The sequence below is a fragment of the Ptychodera flava genome, chromosome 17 (assembly GCF_041260155.1).
Source record: "Ptychodera flava strain L36383 chromosome 17, AS_Pfla_20210202, whole genome shotgun sequence".
NCBI classification, from domain to species: Eukaryota; Metazoa; Hemichordata; class Enteropneusta; family Ptychoderidae; genus Ptychodera; species Ptychodera flava.
Window position 1 is genome coordinate 17210066 of NC_091944.1, and position 19115 is coordinate 17229180.

At 40.9% G+C, this 19115-nt stretch overlaps 1 protein-coding gene across 1 annotated transcript in view; it reads left to right on the forward strand.

The window, feature by feature from the left end:
- The window catches only part of LOC139116638 (mucin-2-like), a 104138-nt gene that overhangs the window by 84072 nt on the left and 951 nt on the right, over positions 1-19115 (forward strand). The window contains 4 exon segments of the mRNA XM_070679234.1: positions 2959-3066; positions 10120-10405; positions 11513-14007; positions 14332-19113. Coding sequence (XP_070535335.1) covers positions 2959-3066; positions 10120-10405; positions 11513-14007; positions 14332-19113 — 7671 coding nt within the window.

A 19115-nucleotide genomic window follows, 5' to 3' on the forward strand; every position in this document is an offset into this window, starting at 1 on the left:
ACCTGTACCAAATCTATCACCATGACAGTCGGTAAGTAACAATCTGAAGTATGCAAACTAAGAGCTTTAACAGCATTGAAGACGTAAAAGTCAGTGATTTTAGTGAGTGCTAGTATGTGTTAGGAGGGGATGTTTCAGTTTTAAAACGTATCGAAAAACTGATATAAATAAAAACTTTGTGAATTAAGGCACAATATGCCTAGAGGAAATCTTCCTGATTGTTCACAATATTTTCTGATGTGCTGCTTCTAACAACTCATTTTGCAGTAGGTGGAGTAAAGTAACTGTTCACCTTTTTCTCAAAAAGGAAAATTTAATATTTCAACATAAAGAAAATCAGCAGCCATTTCTGACTTTCAAATACCAGTAAGTTTTAGGTAGTTTCTTTCTTGAGTCCAAAACTTTGCATAGTGACCCCCGAGTTTGATTCTTGATGAGGACAGAGAAAAGTTGAATTTTTCCCCAAGCAAAGTTTAAGCGTAAGTTTGATATTTTGTATCGAGGCTAATAAGGTATTTTTGCCAAATAAACACCACAAGGTTCCATTTGATAAAATTTGTAATGACTGGACTGACAGATTCAGTGTATTGGTGCTCTACCATCTCTGTCCTTATCTCTGACTGAAGGCACTGTGTTGCATATCCATTCTCCCAACAAAAATTTGTTTTAACCAATCATATTATACAGGTGTATTTACAGACAGCATAGTTAAGAAGACTGCCCACATACATCTGGTATACACGCCCTATTTCCCCATTGTGGATAATATCTCCTTGTTGTTCTGTCACTTCCTTTGATACCTCTGATTTTGAAACAGTAACATTTTAAGGAGATGAAGATGACATATTTTGTGTATATTCTACCGTGAGATCATAAAAGTCTTATGGCTGTGCCATTTGAGTAATTAAACAGTACTATTTGTCGAAAAGTGGATGTGGAAGTTGTGCAGTTTAAGGGCTAATCGTAGGCATTTAGAGTGTCCGAGAAAATTCTCTCTCAAACTCCGTCAAGATTTCATTTTGTCTTTTTTCCTAAGCTCATAATACGTTTATTTCCCTGAAATTTGAAGTACGTAACAACGTCACGTTATCTGACATAATTCTCGATCAATCGAGAAAGACACTACTCAACAACTGGTTCAGAGCCAAGGTTCTCATCTGGCGAACCCACACTTCTGTAATATTCAAGCAAAGTTGATAATCGGAAGCCCCTCTATAACAGATTGTTTACGTTTCTCCGATAAGCCAACGACAAGGCAAGTGTTTAACAATCCTGCCCAGTGTTTGCAAACAACAAACGTCACTATAATGTTGCCGATTGTACGCCCACTGCACTGGACCTCTCCCTTTAAGTGTGTGATTTTCATTTACTGTGTATCTATTTCATAGGTAGTGACAGTTCGACTCAGATTGTCCATCTTGTGAGAGGTAGTAAACCTATAGTACAACGAGGGTCAGGTGACGCCTTCCAAATCAGTGACATTGGACTGTATACATTTATACACACTTCAATTGGCGTAACTCTACAGTGGGACCGAGGAACACGATTCTACGTCCGACTAGATTATAGTCATTTCAATAAGGTAAATACACAGGTCCATGTCTGGATTTAAAAAAGACCTCTTTCTGATGGTTATCTTTGTATTACGTCACTTTGCTCACGCATCAACAGGTATTTGTGGTAGCCGTAATTGAAGTCTTGCATCAATCTACACAATCGCCGGGCAGATATAGCCCAACTTTAGGCAGAGCCTTTCCTAGGGTATTTTGGAAGTGCAACCATAACATGTGTTTTCATCTATCTGATGAATTTAGTGATGCTTGAAAAAAGTCACAGATATGATTACTTTGTATTCGAAGTGTGTGCTGCTTTGCTTTTTGCATTGTTGCATGGAGCACTATATATATATATATATATATATATATATATATATATATATATATATATATATATATATATATATATATATATATATATATATATATATATATATATATATATATATATATATATATGTATATATGTAGAGAGAGAGACAGAGAGAGAGACAGAGACAGACAGAGACAGACAGACAGACAGACAGAGACAGACAGACAGAGACAGAGAGAGGTGATTTCCTTACAAATTTTTGTGCAAAATTGTATGATGACTCATGTGTTACAGTAATGTTCATTGTGTTTGATGATGAAAGGAAGCTAAACAAGACTAGTTTGTATTTTTTAAAAGCTACCATAAATCTTTAGAGTCTCCTCTCCCCCCTCCCAAACTTAGTACTGTTACTACATTCTTTTCTCAAACATATGAACATGTGTGTACTTTCACGGCATTTGCTTCTCATTGGTCAAATAGATAATTTTTGATAGATATAGCTTTTCAACTGGCATGCAGCTGATGAGACTCCGTAGAAATCAATTTGTGTCAACTGATGTAAAATTCAATGGAAAACAAAGGTTTACAAAGAGTAAAATAAATAGGTTTACACACACAACAGTAGATGTATCACATAAAGAAATATGTTTAAGGTAGAACGCACCTCGGGGACAGACATTCGGACTCTCAAACTTTTACAGTTCTCTTCTGATATACCACATGTGGGGGTTCATTTTAAAGCTCTTGGTGAAAGAAAACTTTTCAACGGCTTAGTTTTTCGAAATTTGAAAATGTGTATTTTTCGCCATAGAGTTAACACAGGGATGGCGGCCATTTTGAATTTCTAATATCGGTAAATCTTGGGTAATTTGTTTCTCTAGTACCAAAATTTGCATGGTGACCCCCTATTTTTATTCTTGATTTTGAAAGAGAATGATTGAAGGATTCCTTGAGGAAAGTTAGAGCAAAAGTTTAAGTCTTTCACTTTCGAGGTGCATATTACTTTAAGGCCATATTTTCCTGTTTAATGTAACAGATTTTGCAATTTTAACTTCCCCAAATTCTTTTGTGTGTTTTGTACATTTTTAGGTTGAAGGTCTGTGTGGCAACTTCAATGGAAACCAAAACGATGATTTCCTTGGACCCAGCGGGGGATTCTCATATGCAAGTCCTGACAAGTTTGGTAACAGTTGGAAGGTAAGATTTAATTTTTATCCAAGGGAAGTTACCATTGCAATTATGCTTCAGTGTTACATTTTTTTCCTAAATTTAATTTGATTGTATCTGTGTGTCTTATAAGCAAATGAGTCATTCACGACTGGATGAAAATATACCAGTGCTAAAAAACGGACCCCTTAAATAGCATAGAAGATCAATGCCCAAAGTTAAGGTAGAATGCGTCTCAGGGACAGATATGCGGACTCTCAAACTTATACAATTATTTACAATTATTTCCACTTGTTGGGGTTCATTTTAAAGGTCTTGATGTAAGAAACTCTTCACCAGCTTAGTTTTTCGAAATTCGAAAATTTTATTAGTCTCCGTGGACCGCACCAGCAGTCCAATTTAAAATGAATACATAGAACCATCCTGTGATATGTGAAACAGTGGCTTAAGGTGAAGTACTACGAATTACGTCAAAATTAGGCTGTGGTGTCATTTTCTTTAAACTTTGCACAAATATTCTTGGAAGTTGTGCAGCTGCAAAAATGAAATAAAAAATGGGGGCCACCACGCTCGATTCCATGGAAACGGACGTTAAAATGGCATCGTCAGAAATAAATAAAAATGATATAATTCACTTAAACTAAAGAAAGCAATTATAAAACGCTTAGCAAATGAGTTAATTTTAATAAATACCAAGACTTAAGATCCATATCTATCAAATGTATAGTTTTCATGATGTTTGTAAAGAAATTTTAACATAAGTATCGATTACAAAATGACGATATCGGAATTATATCACTACATAATTTTCGAACTTTCTTCCTGTCGCTTCGAATGGTGTCATTTTGACCAAACTTGGCGAATAAAATCCTGACATAATACCATTTAGTTTACACTTTTAATAAAAGGGTGTCACCACGCTACTTTTTACAATATCTCCAGGTGAATGGGTAATATGTGCCATGTAAATGGGAGAGAAATGTTAATTTTTCGCTCATGTTGAATAAAAACCAGCTTCCTACGGGGTTAAAATATAACAAGGTTATAGGTCACATGTATTTCTAAGAGACTGGGTCAAAAAATTAGGTAAAAGCGCAATTTCAACAATGACAGGTGATGTTAAATACATGCGCTACAAAATAACCCATTTGCGGCAGGCTGGAGTTAAATCTGCGCAGAAACGTTCTAAAGTGCGTGTGCGTCCGAATTCGTCGCCCTTTACCTTAACTTAAAAAATTTCTTTGCTACTCCATTTGAAAAAAAAAATTGATTCAGGTCTGACATTAGAAAAAAATTGCTGCCACTCAGACTGAAAAAAAAAATTGCTCCCATACCCACTTCCTCAATACCTCCCCAGAAATCAAATGGTTCTCCCCTTTGTATGTGCATGCGCATATAACAAGTTAGCATTGTTTTGTAACACACAGGGATTTCATTAAGAGCCGGCAGCCGGCGAAATTGACCGGTTACTCTCAAGATTTCGCTGGCTACTTTTTCGGAAAATTTGAACTCTTTCATAGCTAAAACATTTTTTTCCTTCTGAAATGATACGGACAAGTTTCACAAGCTGTGTAATCAAACTTTTCAACTGCTTTTATGTGAAACAAAATTTAGAAGACGAGGGACTACTACGATCGTCTTGTGCTACGATGCAGCACAGTCTTGCTATGCTGCCTCAATAAAAATCGGAATTGCAACGGACGATGCTATTGGCTACATTGATGATTATACCAGGTTATACCAATATTGGAAGTCATTTCGCACTTAAGTTTTCATGTCAGCTAATTTATAGTTTGCATATCTAATGAGCTTTCAAAGTTTGGAATATTTAGTTTGAAGGACTTGACAAGAGGCAATTACACTTGCTATATAAAGTGGTGATACAATGACAGCAGTCAAAGAAATTAATATTTTTTTCAGCTAATTACATATTTGAATACTTAATGACCTATAGAGTTAATCTGTGGTGAATTATGTTCATTATGTTGATCATAATACTTTCAATGAAGTTGCAAACATGTGGCAAAGGTTCAAATTTACACATAACTGCAGTATATAATGAAACACGTAAGCATTTACAGTTCATATCTGGTACTCTCAAACTCATTCTTCAAAACAGCCATTCTGACTCCTTTAATATTTGGAGCACTGGTCCTTAGGGATGACCTTAATCAGATTTGTTCAAATTGTGATGAAATATGGAAAGTTGTATTTTTGAGGCCAATGTTGTTAGTTTTGCATAAAAATCTTGTTTTCCTTATTAAAATTGGTAGATTGACAGCTTTAATATTACATATACATGTCCCTAGGGATGACGCTAGATCATTTTTGTGCAAAAATATATTTTTTCTTAATGGCAATTTTGACAGCTTAATTTGTATACATGTCCCAAGGGATGATCTTCAGATTTGCTCAAAATATGATGAAATAATAATTATGCAAATTTGTATTTTTAAGGCAAGTTTTGTTCTGTTTTAGTCAAAAAATCTCAAAATTCTCAAGACTGCTAATAAGACAGCTTTGATATTTGCGCTATAGGTCCCTAGAGATTACTTATTTCAGATTTGTTCAAATTGTGCAGAATATGTTAATTTATATTTTAAGGCAAATTTTTGTCATTTGTGGTAAATTTTTTTTTCACCAAAACCATTTCTTTGATTATTGATATAAAAGTTTGTAGGGATGATCAAAATGATATATCTTCCAATTATGATGAAATTCGTAATTACATATTTTAGGGCATTTTTTGCCATTTTTAGTTGAAAAGATTTGTTTCATAAACTACATGTCTGATAGCTTAGACATGTTGTCATTTTGGATCACAGAATTTTTTCTTTGAAACCAACCATTATGTTTGTCATCAACATATTTGTCACAAATAGATAAACTCTACAAACTACAGCAGGGCTCTATCAACTACTAGGTTGCTTGTTACAAAAGTTTAAAATGATCTTTTTTTTAATTAAAAATTAACCCATTTCAGGTTACAGGTGAAATAACTAATATATAAAAGTTAAGAATCTTAGCTTTCAAAAAAATGTTTGGTGTGCAGGGGTTTCCATGTGGCATGTATGACTAATATGGTCTTGAAAAAATGGTCGGTTTTGTGGAATACCACTTCACCTGTGCAAGTATTTGCATGTCAATTTATTGTGCAATAATCACTATGTTAATGTCTGATTTACATGCTGTAAAACTTGATATCAAGCTATTTCAATAGGGTGTTCTAAAGTGGAGCTGCATGTTGCCATCACAGAGTTTTTCAAAGCAATGTTCCTCATCCAAGATGACAAGGAAACCCCCTCATACTATATATTTTCAAAAAGCAGCGACTCTAAAGTTTAGTATGGTAGCAATAGTCTACTGAAGGATGAAGTTGGATGTATATTTGGGGTAAAAAAAACCACAATTTTGGTATTAATGATAAAAATTAATTTAAGTCAAAAACTTGACGCTATTTTCTGAAATGAAATACTTAACTTGAAAGAAGACTATCTGTAGTAAAAAACATTTATTTTATTTTGCATTATCTATCCTCTTTCTAAAATGGCATGGTTTGAAACGCTGACACTCAAAAAAGTGATTAAAATCATGATTGCCTCCATTAAAAATGCCTCATATTCAAAATGTAAGAACTTTATTGCCCAACAAAATAGCCTTTTTAGCTCCCATATGTGCATATGTATATATGCAAATTGGGGTATTCTTACAAGGTGGCAAAATGGCGTCTGTATGTATGTATGTATGTATGTATGTATGTATGTATGTATGTCCGTCCACGTCAAAAACTCCTAAACTGCAACACCTACTGTCTTAATATTTGGTGTAAAGGTGCACCTAGGGGTGGAGATGTGAATTTGTTCAAATGTAACATGTCAATGTCACTACACTGCATGGCCGGCCTGAACATGGAAATAGAACACGTGCACCTGCTTGCAAGTGAAAAGGGTCATTCATTCATTCACACCACAAAACAAAAGTGACTTTGATTCATCACTGTCCGTCACTATGATCAGACCATAACTTTCCAAGCAACATTGTATCTACACATTACAAAGCGTTGTGCCAATCCTTAATTGCAAATTCTGCAAGAATAAGGTCCGGTTCTAGACAGGCAGAAAATTCTCACGTAAACACAAAACAGTTACGTGTATTTGTTATGGTTGATGTCACAGGTGTATACTGTTTACGGCCTGAGTGACCATCTAGGGTCTGCCGAGTGGCATTCCTGAGGTCCCATTGGATTTTGACCGCAGTCTGCTTATTTGTCTAGCCTTGGAATACACTTAGTCTAGAGTTTTTTCTGTGAACATGATTAAGTCTTTATACAGCTAAGGAACGTACATCACGGCATGGAACCTGCACATGGCCGTATACATACACAGCACTGTACGGCAGATCAACGTCTGAGAGACGTTGATGCTGAAGACCCCAAGCTTATTGTTTTTAGGTAACAGAGCATGTGCATCTATGGAAAATTTAACCCCCCAACTTCGATGGAAAAGACTATCAGCAAGTTCATTCGTACAGACTCCGCGGTAACTTTATGCAAACGTACGCATTTTTGACACATGTTACTCAAATAAAAACCCGCTTGAGTACAAAGTTTATGGCAAAAGACTCCCAAAGAAGTTAAAAAATTAAAAGCAATGCAACAGAACATCAGAGGACCATGGTCATAAAACATAGAAGCGAGACTGTCTATGGTAGAACATAGTGAACCAACGTTACAAATTTCGAGTCGCCAGTCCGGCGAATGCTTTTACAGTCTGAGTCGCCAATGAGTCATTTGCCGTCTGGCGAGCGGTAGCGCGAACACTGCAAGGGTAATTTTAGATTCTGATTCAGGGGTTGTAGCTCGTAATAGCCCAAAGATGTGAATCCTTGGTAGCCAAATTGGGTATTTTGTAAAGACAACAGGCGTGCATAAATCACTTTAGAAATGTCTGAGAAATGGCGGATGGACATGACTTCTGATTTGGATTCGGATTCAGAAAATACAAGCCTGAATACCAGATGTCAAGGGTAATTTTGGATTCAGATTCAAAGAATTTAGCTCTGAATAGCCAAAAAAGTGAATATTTGATGGTCAAATTCGATTTTTTTTGTGGAAAAAAGTGGCGTGCATTGAGTGGTCATAGGGTACTATACTAAGGCCAAGTTGTTCTAAAATCGCTTTAAAAATGACCGAGATATCATAGGAGACGGATGCACGGACGGACAGACAGGACCTAATCTACTAGTCCCCTGCGCTGTGCGCACGGGGACTAATAACTACTAAAGATGTTTTCTTGCTTTGTGTAAACGCACACGGTTCAGTTAAAAATGAAAAAAATCCCTTGAAGATACATGTACAGTGGAAATGAATTGCTGTTGTTATTATGTTTGAATGTATTTTAAGCCCTAAGAAAGCAAACATACAGAATAAGTACAAACAAACATACAGAATATTGTAGCATACAAAATACGCTACAATTTTTCCAGGAATATAAATGTGTATGAATATTAATGAGCCATCTGCCACTCTTCTACGCTCTATATACATTCACAACAGTGATACTCAAATTTGTTGACTTTTGAAAACATCCTATAGAGGATGGTGTTTGCAGTCAGCATCTTGGATTGTGTAAGCAAGTGATTTATGGCTTGTAGTATGTATATCACAAGTGACATCATTGCAACATTAAAACTTTTGTGTAATGCTGTGATTATATGTTTCAGTTAAATCCCCCCAAAATTTTAAAATCCCCCTCAAAAATTCCTGTAGAGGGGACCAGTCCCCTGTGGTGTAGCATCCTAGATGAAACTCTGTAATAATTCAATATACCTACCTTCACATGAATCCACAGGTTTACCTTAAAATAGTCGAAATCGCTGGAAAACAGCTCTGTAATTTTGTGTCAAAAAGCGGCCCCTTTCGACCATTGTCAGCGGGACCCACTGTAACTGACACTGGGTTTGAATTACTTTCCCTCATTAACATAATATAATGAGCATCGTGCGATCAGACTACATCCTTGTGTAATTGGCTAAGTTTGTAAGTTGTTCCAGATGTGGATGCACTGGCTGTTCTGGAAGAAAACAAGAAAACAATGTTTACTTTTCCCTTTAGGGTTTCTGAGTTAACAGTTGTATGTTGAAATCTCTCCATGTATCTGGTGTATCTGGTGTATGGGCAAAATGTAAACATTGGTTGCATGTTATGTATTTCAGTCTATGTCAGATATTGTAAATGAAAAATCAAGAACAGTTTGCTGTGTGCTTGTGAAAGATAACATATTTGCCAATAAATAAACTATTTTGCAGATTGATTGTCTTACAAAAATTATCACAGAAGTAGAACAGGAAAAGAAACTAATCAAATTGCTGTAACATATTCACCCTCAGTGCCTGTAGGCCTATACTTAACTATTTTATCATTACATTCAGCTGTTTGTGACATCTTTATCACTCTCCATTGGCCAAGGCACACTTAGGGGCCAATGTCATCACTCTGTACCAGTCTGTGTATGTCAGTCTGGCTGTATGTATGTCCATGTTTCATACAATTTTTGGCTTGTTTTGATAACTATATGGGAGCGAACAGTGATATTGTCACTGTTTTTTAACATTGCATTTAAAAGAACATAATGTGAGAACTTGAGAAAATTTGACCAAGCCAGACAGGAGGTAAATTCTTTGTTAATCTTGAAATTTGGAGAAGAAAGAAGCCAGGAAATCTGGTGATTTGTATACATTTGCATAAATTAACACTTCTTTATCATATCACTTATAACTGTTTGACAAGCTAAAAAATGAATCCAACCAATATTTTAATCTTTGGTCAACAAATTCATCAAAATTAAATGAATATTTGCAAAACTGTGATTTTTGAGCAAAATATGGTGTGTTGGGTGCAGCGCCCCCCATAATGGGCACTTCTAGTGTTCAGTGTGATGCACCCTTTATTACCACAATATCCAACAACCGATAATGATTACTTCAAGTGGTGTCTGTGTCATTGACGATGATTGCCTTTCAAGTGTTCTGGTAAAAATACACGAAATGCAATGCAATACAATGCAATGTACTTTTTTTTCTCAGGTAAATAACTTCTGTCCAGATGCACCTGTGGTATCAGATCCATGTGAAATCCATCCTTGGCGCAAAACCTGGGCTAAAAAGCAGTGCAGTGTCTTGAAATCTGAAATATTTCAGCCTTGCCATGCAGCAGTGCCATTCGAACAATACCTGAGAGACTGTGAATATGACTCATGTGGCTGTAACATGGGTGGAGATTGCGAGTGTTTGTGTACAGCTATTGCGGCTTATGCCCATGAGTGCAACCAACATGATATACCAATTAAGTGGAGATCACAGGAACTCTGTCGTAAGTAGATCCCTTAAAAGAAATCTCAAAACCTTCGTACCAACCAGTGCCTGAGTTAGAAGCCTGACACTAAAATAAGAAGCTTTCACCTTTCTGTCTCAGTTTTCCTGTGGACAGGTTAAAGTTCGGCATAAGAGATAAGTTGTGCCAGAAAATGGTGGTGAAAAATGTTAACAAACGGCTGTATCTATTTCAGTATGTGCATTTCTTTGTCTTTCCATGAATATTCAAACAAATGGGTGGCATGTTTTCAAGAATTCTGAAAATCTGAACTCTTTAATAATTTTCAACCAATGAGAAACTTTGTAGTTAATAGAAGTTCTATCAAGTGTCCATGATTTAAACCTTGTCAGTAAGTTAAAATGTGCTTTTCTTCGAACAAATCTATTGCAATACACAGTAAGTGAGGCTACCAAAAATTCTCCATGATCTGTACACACACAGATCACTCACTGAACTGAAGTAACTTCCTTCTGTACACAGAACAACTTGGTCCATATTTCAAAACTCTGGGACCATACTTCTGATAATCATAATTTTCTGATTTTTCACTGTGAATAATGAGAAGATCAACCCCCTTTCCGCAGACGAGATAGCAATTTTGTAATTTTGTCCACATAGTTTTTTGACAGCCATATGCATTATTTTCAAGGAAACTAAGGGAATAAGTAGCATCTGTGTTGGCAAAAGAAAGGGTATTGATTTTTTTGAATGTTTGTAACAAAGGAAATTAACATGTCTGACAGGTTGTGTGATGAGACCAACTAAGTTGCTGATAACTTAACCTTGACAAGTGTACAATTTTAAGAACCTTCAAACATTGAATTCTTATCCAATTTACTCGTGAATTTTAAACATGATCAATAAATTTGGAACATAGTTTTAACCAATAATCCTTAAATTAAATTCTAAGTTCCAAACTGTTAAGAAACTGACAAAATTGAAGAAGCCTCTAGTAAATAATGTCTGAGCACACAAATCAAGGGGAATTGTGGGTAGTCTCACTTACTGTGCAAGATCTGTAACAAATCAAATGACAAAATCTTCTAAAGGCTTTTTTATTTTCTCTGCTGACTGTTACCAATGACAAGTTATGCTTTATTTCAGCTATTCAGTGTACTGGACACTGTTTCGAATACAAGCCATGCATACCAGTGTGTGATTACTCCTGCGATCATTCAAGCAGACGAGATGAGAACAACGATTGTGAAGATACCTGTGTTGAAGGCTGTGCATGCCCTGACAATCAGAAATGGGACGGAGAAACATGTGTTGAAGAATGTCCAATAACAGAAGCGCCAACAACTCTAGCACCAATAGTAACAACATCTGCTGTTGAGATTCAGACAACAGGAGTGAGGACAACTGCTGTTGAAATTCAGACAACTGCTGCTCCAACTGATGCAAGGACCACAGCTGCTCCAACAACACTGGCACCAGTAGTAACAACGTCTGCTGTTGAGATTCAGACAACAGCAGCAAGGACAACTGCTGCACCAACTGTTGCAAAGACAACAGCTGTTCCCACAACACTAGCACCAGTGGAGACCACGTCTGTTGTTGAGATTCAGACAACAGGAGTGAGGACAACAGCTGCTCCAACAACACTTCCACCAGTAGAAACAACGTCTGCTGTTGAGATTCAGACAACAGGAGTGAGGACAACTGCTGCACCAACTGTTGCAAAGACAACAGCTGCTCCAACAACACTAGCACCAGTAGTGACAACATCTGCTGTTGAGATTCAGACAACTGTTACCGATACAGCTCTTCCAATCGTTCTGAAAACTACAGCTGCCCCTACAACACTAGCACCTGTTGAGACAACATCCTCTGTTGAAATTCAGACAACAGGTGTGAGGACAACTGCTGCTCCAACAACATTACCACCAGTAGAAACAACGTCTGCTGTTGAGATTCAGACAACGGGAGTCAGGACAACTGCTGCACCAACAACACTAGCACCAGTAGAAACAACATCTGCTGTTGAGATTCAGACAACAGGAGTGAGGACAACTGCTGCTCCAACTGATGCAAGGACAACAGCTGCTCCCACAACACTAGCACCAGTGGAGACCACGTCTGCTGTTGAGATTCAGACAACAGCAGCAAGGACAACTGCTGCACCAACTGTTGCAAAGACAACAGCTGCTCCAACAACACTAGCACCAGTGGAGACCACGTCTGCTGTTGAGATTCAGACAACAGCAGCAAGGACAACTGCTGTACCAACTGTTGCAAAGACAACAGCTGCTCCCACAACACTAGCACCAGTTGAGACCACGTCTGCTGTTGAGATTCAGACAACAGGAGTGAGGACAACAGCTGCTCCAACAACACTTCCACCAGTAGAAACAACATCTGCTGTTGAGATTCAGACAACGGGAGTGAGGACAACTGCTGCACCAACAACACTAGCACCAGTAGTAACAACATCTGCTGTTGAGATTCAGACAACAGGAGTGAGGACAACTGCTGCTCCAACTGATGCAAGGACCACAGCTGCTCCCACAACACTAGCACCAGTAGTAACAACGTCTGCTGTTGAGATTCAGACAACAGGAGTGAGGACAACTGCTGCACCAACTGTTGCAAAGACAACAGCTGCTCCAACAACACTAGCACCAGTGGAGACCACGTCTGCTGTTGAGATTCAGACAACAGCAGCAAGGACAACTGCTGCACCAACTGTTGCAAAGACAACAGCTGCTCCCACAACACTAGCACCAGTTGAGACCACGTCTGCTGTTGAGATTCAGACAACAGGAGTGAGGACAACTGCTGCACCAACAACACTAGCACCCGTAGTAACAACATCTGCTGTTGAGATTCAGACAACAGGAGTGAGGACAACTGCTGCTCCAACTGATGCAAGGACCACAGCTGCTCCCACAACACTGGCACCAGTAGTAACAACGTCTGCTGTTGAGATTCAGACAACAACAGCAAGGACAACTGCTGCACCAACTGTTGCAAAGACAACAGCTGCTCCCACAACACTAGCACCAGTAGAGACAACGTCTGCTGTTGAGATTCAGACAACAGGAGTGAGGACAACAGCTGCTCCAACAACACTTCCACCAGTAGAAACAACGTCTGCTGTCGAGATTCAGACAACAGGAGTGAGGACAACTGCTGCACCAACTGTTGCAAAGACAACAGCTGCTCCAACAACACTAGCACCAGTAGTGACAACATCTGCTGTTGATATTCAGACATCTGTTACCGATACAGCTCTTCCAATCGTTCTGAAAACTACAGCTGCCCCTACAACACTAGCACCTGTTGAGACAACATCCTCTGTTGAAATTCAGACAACAGGTGTGAGGACAACTGCTGCTCCAACAACATTACCACCAGTAGAAACAACGTCTGCTGTTGAGATTCAGACAACGGGAGTCAGGACAACTGCTGCACCAACAACACTAGCACCAGTAGAAACAACGTCTGCTGTTGAGATTCAGACAACAGCAGCAAGGACAACTGCTGCTCCAACTGATGCAAGGACCACAGCTGCTCCCACAACACTAGCACCAGTGGAGACCACGTCTGCTGTTGAGATTCAGACAACAGCAGCAAGGACAACTGCTGCACCAACTGTTGCAAAGACAACAGCTGCTCCACAACACTAGCACCAGTTGAGACCACGTCTGCTGTTGAGATTCAGACAACAGGAGTGAGGACAACAGCTGCTCCAACAACACTTCCACCAGTAGAAACAACGTCTGCTGTTGAGATTCAGACAACAGGAGTGAGGACAAACTGCTGCACCAACAACACTAGCACCTGTAGTAACAACATCTGCTGTTGAGATTCAGACAACAGGAGTGAGGACAACTGCTGCTCCAACTGATGCAAGGACCACAGCTGCTCCCACACACTGGCACCAGTAGTAACAACGTCTGCTGTTGAGATTCAGACAACAGCAGCAAGGACAACTGCTGCACCCAACTGTTGCAAAGACAACAGCTGCTCCCACAACACTAGCACCAGTGGAGACAACGTCTGCTGTTGAGATTCAGACAACAGGAGTGAGAACAACAGCTGCTCCAACAACACTTCCACCAGTAGAAACAACGTCTGCTGTCGAAGTTCAGACAACAGGAGTGAGGACAACTGCTGCACCAACTGTTGCAAAGACAACAGCTGCTCCAACAACACTAGCACCAGTAGTGACAACATCTGCTGTTGATATTCAGACATCTGTTACCGATACAGCTCTTCCAATCGTTCTGAAAACTACAGCTGCCCCAACAACACTAGCACCTGTTGAGACAACATCCTCTGTTGAAATTCAGACAACAGGTGTGAGGACAACTGCTGCTCCAACAACATTACCACCAGTAGAAACAACGTCTGCTGTTGAGATTCAGACAACAGCAGCAAGGACAACTGCTGCACCAACTGTTGCAAAGACAACAGCTGCTCCAACAACACTAGCACCAGTGGAGACCACGTCTGCTGTTGAGATTCAGACAACAGCAGCAAGGACAACTGCTGCACCAACTGTTGCAAAGACAACAGCTGCTCCAACAACACTAGCACCAGTTGAGACCACGTCTGCTGTTGAGATTCAGACAACAGGAGTGAGGACAACTGCTGCACCAACAACACTAGCACCCGTAGTAACAACATCTGCTGTTGAGATTCAGACAACAGGAGTGAGGACAACTGCTGCTCCAACTGATGCAAAGACAACAGCTGCTCCAACAACACTAGCACCAGTAGTGACAACATCTGCTGTTGATATTCAGACATCTGTTACCGATACAGCTCTTCCAATCGTTCTGAAAACTACAGCTGCCCCTACAACACTAGCACCTGTTGAGACAACATCCTCTGTTGAAATTCAGACAACAGGTGTGAGGACAACTGCTGCTCCAACAACATTACCACCAGTAGAAACAACGTCTGCTGTTGAGATTCAGACAACGGGAGTCAGGACAACTGCTGCACCAACAACACTAGCACCAGTAGAAACAACGTCTGCTGTTGAGATTCAGACAACAGCAGCAAGGACAACTGCTGCTCCAACTGATGCAAGGACCACCGCTGCTCCAACAACACTAGCACCAGTGGAGACCACGTCTGCTGTTGAGATTCAGACAACAGCAGCAAGGACAACTGCTGCACCAACTGTTGCAAAGACAACAGCTGCTCCCACAACACTAGCACCAGTTGAGACCACGTCTGCTGTTGAGATTCAGACAACAGGAGTGAGGACAACTGCTGCACCAACAACACTAGCACCCGTAGTAACAACATCTGCTGTTGAGATTCAGACAACAGGAGTGAGGACAACTGCTGCTCCAACTGATGCAAGGACCACAGCTGCTCCCACAACACTGGCACCAGTAGTAACAACGTCTGCTGTTGAGATTCAGACAACAACAGCAAGGACAACTGCTGCACCAACTGTTGCAAAGACAACAGCTGCTCCCACAACACTAGCACCAGTAGAGACAACGTCTGGTGTTGAGATTCAGACAACAGGAGTGAGAACAACAGCTGCTCCAACAACACTTCCACCAGTAGAAACAACGTCTGCTGTCGAGATTCAGACAACAGGAGTGAGGACAACTGCTGCACTAACTGTTGCAAAGACAACAGCTGCTCCAACAACACTAGCACCAGTAGTGACAACATCTGCTGTTGATATTCAGACATCTGTTACCGATACAGCTCTTCCAATCGTTCTGAAAACTACAGCTGCCCCTACAACACTAGCACCTGTTGAGACAACATCCTCTGTTGAAATTCAGACAACAGGTGTGAGGACAACTGCTGCTCCAACAACATTACCACCAGTAGAAACAACGTCTGCTGTTGAGATTCAGACAACGGGAGTCAGGACAACTGCTGCACCAACAACACTAGCACCAGTAGAAACAACGTCTGCTGTTGAGATTCAGACAACAGCAGCAAGGACAACTGCTGCTCCAACTGATGCAAGGACCACAGCTGCTCCCACAACACTAGCACCAGTGGAGACCACGTCTGCTGTTGAGATTCAGACAACAGCAGCAAGGACAACTGCTGCACCAACTGTTGCAAAGACAACAGCTGCTCCCACAACACTAGCACCAGTTGAGACCACGTCTGCTGTTGAGATTCAGACAACAGGAGTGAGGACAACAGCTGCTCCAACAACACTTCCACCAGTTGAGACCACGTCTGCTGTTGAGATTCAGACAACAGCAGAAAGGACAACTGCTGCACCAACTGTTGCAAAGACAACAGCTGCTCCCACAACACTAGCACCAGTTGAGACCACGTCTGCTGTTGAGATTCAGACAACAGGAGTTAGAACAACAGCTGCTCCAACAACACTTCCACCAGTAGAAACAACGTCTGCTGTCGAGATTCAGACAACAGGAGCGAGGACAACTGGTGCACCAACTGTTGCAAAGACAACAGCTGCTCCAACAACACTAGCACCAGTAGTGACAACATCTGCTGTTGATATTCAGACATCTGTTACCGATACAGCTCTTCCAATCGTTCTGAAAACTACAGCTGCCCCTACAACACTAGCACCTGTTGAGACAACATCCTCTGTTGAAATTCAGACAACAGGTGTGAGGACAACTGCTGCTCCAACAACATTACCACCAGTAGAAACAACGTCTGCTGTTGAGATTCAGACAACGGGAGTCAGGACAACTGCTGCACCAACAACACTAGCACCAGTAGAAACAACGTCTGCTGTTGAGATTCAGACAACAGCAGCAAGGACAACTGCTGCTCCAACTGATGCAAGGACCACAGCTGCTCCCACAACACTAGTTCCAGTGGAGACCACGTCTGCTGTTGAGATTCAGACAACAGCAGCAAGGACAACTGCTGCACCAACTGTTGCAAAGACAACAGCTGCTCCCACAACACTAGCACCAGTTGAGACCACGTCTGCTGTTGAGATTCAGACAACAGGAGTGAGGACAACAGCTGCTCCAACAACACTTCCACCAGTAGAAACAACGTCTGCTGTTGAGATTCAGACAACAGGAGTGAGGACAACTGCTGCACCAACAACACTAGCACCTGTAGTAACAACATCTGCTGTTGAGATTCAGACAACAGGAGTGAGGACAACTGCTGCTCCAACTGATGCAAGGACCACAGCTGCTCCCACAACACTGGCACCAGTAGTAACAACGTCTGCTGTTGAGATTCAGACAACAGCAGCAAGGACAACTGCTGCACCAACTGTTGCAAAGACAACAGCTGCTCCCACAACACTAGCACCAGTGGAGACAACGTCTGCTGTTGAGATTCAGACAACAGGAGTGAGAACAACAGCTGCTCCAACAACACTTCCACCAGTAGAAACAACGTCTGCTGTCGAGATTCAGACAACAGGAGTGAGGACAACTGCTGCACCAACTGTTGCAAAGACAACAGCTGCTCCAACAACACTAGCACCAGTAGTGACAACATCTGCTGTTGATATTCAGACATCTGTTACCGATACAGCTCTTCCAATCGTTCTGAAAACTACAGCTGCCCCAACAACACTAGCACCTGTTGAGACAACATCCTCTGTTGAAATTCAGACAACAGGTGTGAGGACAACTGCTGCTCCAACAACATTACCACCAGTAGAAACAACGTCTGCTGTTGAGATTCAGACAACAGCAGCAAGGACAACTGCTGCACCAACTGTTGCAAAGACAACAGCTGCTCCAACAACACTAGCACCAGTGGAGACCACGTCTGCTGTTGAGATTCAGACAACAGCAGCAAGGACAACTGCTGCACCAACTGTTGCAAAGACAACAGCTGCTCCCACAACACTAGCACCAGTTGAGACCACGTCTGCTGTTGAGATTCAGACAACAGGAGTGAGGACAACTGCTGCACCAACAACACTAGCACCCGTAGTAACAACATCTGCTGTTGAGATTCAGACAACAGGAGTGAGGACAACTGCTGCTCCAACTGATGCAAGGACCACAGCTGCTCCCACAACACTGGCACCAGTAGTAACAACGTCTGCTGTTGAGATTCAGACAACAGCAGCAAGGACAACTGCTGCACCAACTGTTGCAAAGACAACAGCTGCTCCAACAACACTAGCACCAGTAGTGACAACGTCTGGTGTTGAGATTCAGACAACAGGAGTTAGAACAACAGCTGCTCCAACAACACTTCCACCAGTAGAAACAACGTCTGCTGTCGAGATTCAAACAACAGGAGTGAGGACAACTGCTGCACCAACTGTTGCAAAGACAACAGCTGCTCCAACAACACTAGCACCAGTAGTGACAACATCTGCTGTTGATATTCAGACATCTGTTACCGATACAGCTCTTCCAATCGTTCTGAAAACTACAGCTGCCCCTACAACACTAGCACCTGTTGAGACAACATCCTCTGTTGAAATTCAGACAACAGGTGTGAGGACAACTGCTGCTCCAACAACATTACCACCAGTAGAAACAACGTCTGCTGTTGAGATTCAGACAACGGGAGTCAGGACAACTGCTGCACCAACAACACTAGCACCAGTGGAGACCACGTCTGCTGTTGAGATTCAGACAACAGCAGCAAGGACAACTGCTGCACCAACTGTTGCAAAGACAACAGCTGCTCCCACAACACTAGCACCAGTTGAGACCACGTCTGCTGTTGAGATTCAGACAACAGGAGTGAGGACAACAGCTGCTCCAACAACTTTTCCACCAGTAGAAACAACGTCTGCTGTTGAGAT